Here is a 2,906-nt window from a genome sequence, read left to right as displayed (position 1 = left end):
TCTGCAAAAAGCAGAGACGAGATCCTGTGGTCCCCAAACCGGACTCCCTCCGGCCCCTGGCTGCGCCTAGAAATTCTGTCCATAAAAATAATGAACAGAACCGGTGACAAAGGGCAGCCCTGCCGGAGTCCAACACGCACTGGAAACAAGTCTGACTTACTGCCGGCGATGCGAACCAAGCTCCTGCTCCGATCGTACAGGGACCGGGTGGCCTTTAGCAAAGGGCCCCGGACCCCGTACTCCCGGAGCTTTGATCCAATTTGGAAAATGAGTACTTTTTGAAACACTTGATTCATCCCTAGCTGGCGACATCTGCTGGCCAAATGTGTACAATGGAAAGGCCTAGTACTGTGCATGAACAATTGGGAAGCTGCATATATGAGTAATTTTCACAATGTCATTGTGTGTAAATAAATTGTGTTACAATAATAATAGTGTTACAATAATAAAGAGTAGTCAGCAGCCAGATGTTACTAATCAAATGCAAAGGATTAATCAGTCATTAAGAAGTGTAACTGCCTATATAGAAGCAGAACCTTTGGCACTTTAGTGTTCTGGAGCACTGAGGTGTGTGTCTACAATATGCCAAGAAAAGAAAGGACATCAGCCATGACCTCAGAGCAGCAATTATCACTGCTCATCAGTCCAGGTAGGGTCATAAGGCCAAACAATCTGAGACTCATTGTTCTGCAGTGGAAAAGACTGTTTACAAATGGAAAAAATGTCTTAGAGGCAGCTGCCCATCTTCCTAAGAGGGCGTCCCAGCAAATTCACTTCAAGGTCAGATCGTTTAATGGTCAGAGACATGAAAAAAACCCGAGCTTCATCACGTGACTTCCTTGCCTCTGTAAGCACATTAAATGTTTATGTTCATGGGAGGACATTTAGAAAAAAGACTGAACTAGTATGGCTTTCACAAATCATCTAGGAAAGGTCCTTTCTCTCCTAGAAGAAAATACTGCAGCACTCAGGTTTGCAAAACTACATCTGAACATCAGTGAGCTCAGTATGAAGGGTCTTAGCAAGTATTGAACTGTACCTATACAGCGATGGTGGTATAGTGGTGAGCATAGCTGCCTTCCAAGCAGTTGACCCGGGTTCGATTCCCGGCCATCGCATATACTTTATTGTGTGAATTGGTGCTGCAGATGGCTTCCTCGGATATGTAACGGAAACCGATTCTTTTTCTGTGTAACAGAGTTAATCAGAACATCAATCTTTAAAGAGCTACTCTTAAAAAAAAAAACAGTAGTGTGTAGGTTAGTTACCCACCGGATTTAATACATACCCTGTGTATAGCACTGGATGCTCTGTGCCCACATCTCTCTTTGGTTTACGGCAGATTAAGTCCATTTACGGCATCCCGCCATTTTATTTCAGGAGAGCAGATGAAGCTATTTAGCTGTCTTCAGCCGCATGCTGTGGTTTTCTTGACTTGATCGGTTTTAGTGATTGTTTGTCCTGTTTTGCAACAGCAAGTTGGTCCAGGCGACCTGCATACACCATCCGTATTTTTTTTTATTAGTCCATGGTTTGACTTTTGTCAAATATCGGAGGAGAGAAGGTAAGAATCATAACTCGAACCTCCTTGTTAGCGTAGTTAGCTTGCTAGCTAATTGAAAGGGCTCGACTTTGTGTCGTATTAACGCTATGTTGGCGTTAGCCTGTTAAGAAATGATTGCTTAAGTGGATACGTCTGTTGCAAATATCTGTTTATGTGTAAGTGTTGACCTTACTTTTATAATAAGAATTGTATTGAACAAATGACAAAACGTGTACGAACTGGCCACATGCCAGTACGATAGGGAAGTGGTCAACTCTAGTCGTCTAGCGTTAGCACATTAAGCTAACATAAAACATTAGCTGTCTTTCGAGCTACCGGTGTTGGTCTGCCATCTCCATTTAGTATTTTGCGGTGTGACTGATATCAGTTATGGTGGTAACTATACGTGTTATTTATTGAGGTGAAAGATGACGCAGTTTCTGCCCCCGAACCTGCTGGCCCTCTTTGCACCGCGGGACCCGATACCGTTCCTGCCTCAGCTGGAGAAACTCCCCCATGAGAAACATCACAACCAGCCTTATAGCGGCATTGCACCATTTATCAGGCACTTCGAGGTGAATATTTAATCGCCTGCAATTTTTGTATGCTTGGAACCTAGCTCTGTTTTTTTCTCAATGTTATATTACATTGTGTTTATCTTCCTTTCGTCATCAGGATCCTAGAGATGCCCCTCCACCAACAAGGGCAGAGACCCGTGATGAGCGGCTAGAGAGAAAGGTAGGATAATGAAAAGCCTCCACAGGCTCTAAATGAAATTCAAAGCCTTTGACGATGCTGGTTTTGGCTTGGTATGCCACACAAGTGTGTGTAGGAGATGTCATTGACTAGGGGTGTAACAATCCATCAGTCTAGACTGATTTCATTGATCAAACAACCAGTGAGACATCCAGTGTCATTGTTGAGAAACGTTAACAATTAAATCCATGCATATTGCCTACAAATTGGACAAGTGTTGAGAATGTTGCAAGGCAGTGCAGCAACCTAGTACTCTGACTGGGAGTTCACACTAAAAATGAACTAAAGTAATAACTCTCCCACCAAAAGCAAGGGAAATGGAGAAATTCAAAGTGTATATATCAGTGACTATCCTCTTGATGGGGGTTACTTACCTCTGCAAAGTGAATCCACTGATAACTTTTCACATCAATTTAACCTTTTAACGTTATTAGAGAGAACATTCTGCTGTCTTAATAACTGACATGCACAGGGATTGCTGAAATTTTAGTTCCTATTGCCTCACATTATGTAGATGAAATGGACAAGTAGACATTATTTCATCCATACAGTTGGCATGAATGCTGTGGCTGTAGGAGGGGTTTTAAATCCTCTGCCCCAATTTTAT

General features: G+C 42.7%; 1 protein-coding gene and 1 non-coding gene across 2 annotated transcripts in view; both read left to right on the top strand.

Annotated features, from left to right (window-relative positions):
- scaf1 (SR-related CTD-associated factor 1) overlaps positions 1-2,906 on the top strand; it is a 25,300-nt gene that overhangs the window by 13,625 nt on the left and 8,769 nt on the right. The window contains exons 7-8 of the mRNA XM_020608222.1: positions 1,969-2,118; positions 2,219-2,281. Of these exons, the coding sequence (XP_020463878.1) occupies positions 1,969-2,118; positions 2,219-2,281 (213 nt within the window). The remainder of the gene's footprint in view (positions 1-1,968; positions 2,119-2,218; positions 2,282-2,906) is intronic.
- trnag-ucc (transfer RNA glycine (anticodon UCC)) lies at positions 1,047-1,118 on the top strand. Its single transcript has one exon. It is a non-coding gene; the product is annotated as a tRNA-Gly (tRNA).

Source organism: Monopterus albus, unplaced genomic scaffold (assembly GCF_001952655.1).
Source record: "Monopterus albus unplaced genomic scaffold, M_albus_1.0 scaffold92.1, whole genome shotgun sequence".
Lineage (NCBI taxonomy): Eukaryota > Metazoa > Chordata > Actinopteri > Synbranchiformes > Synbranchidae > Monopterus > Monopterus albus.
This window is presented reverse-complemented; position numbering and strand designations above follow the sequence as displayed.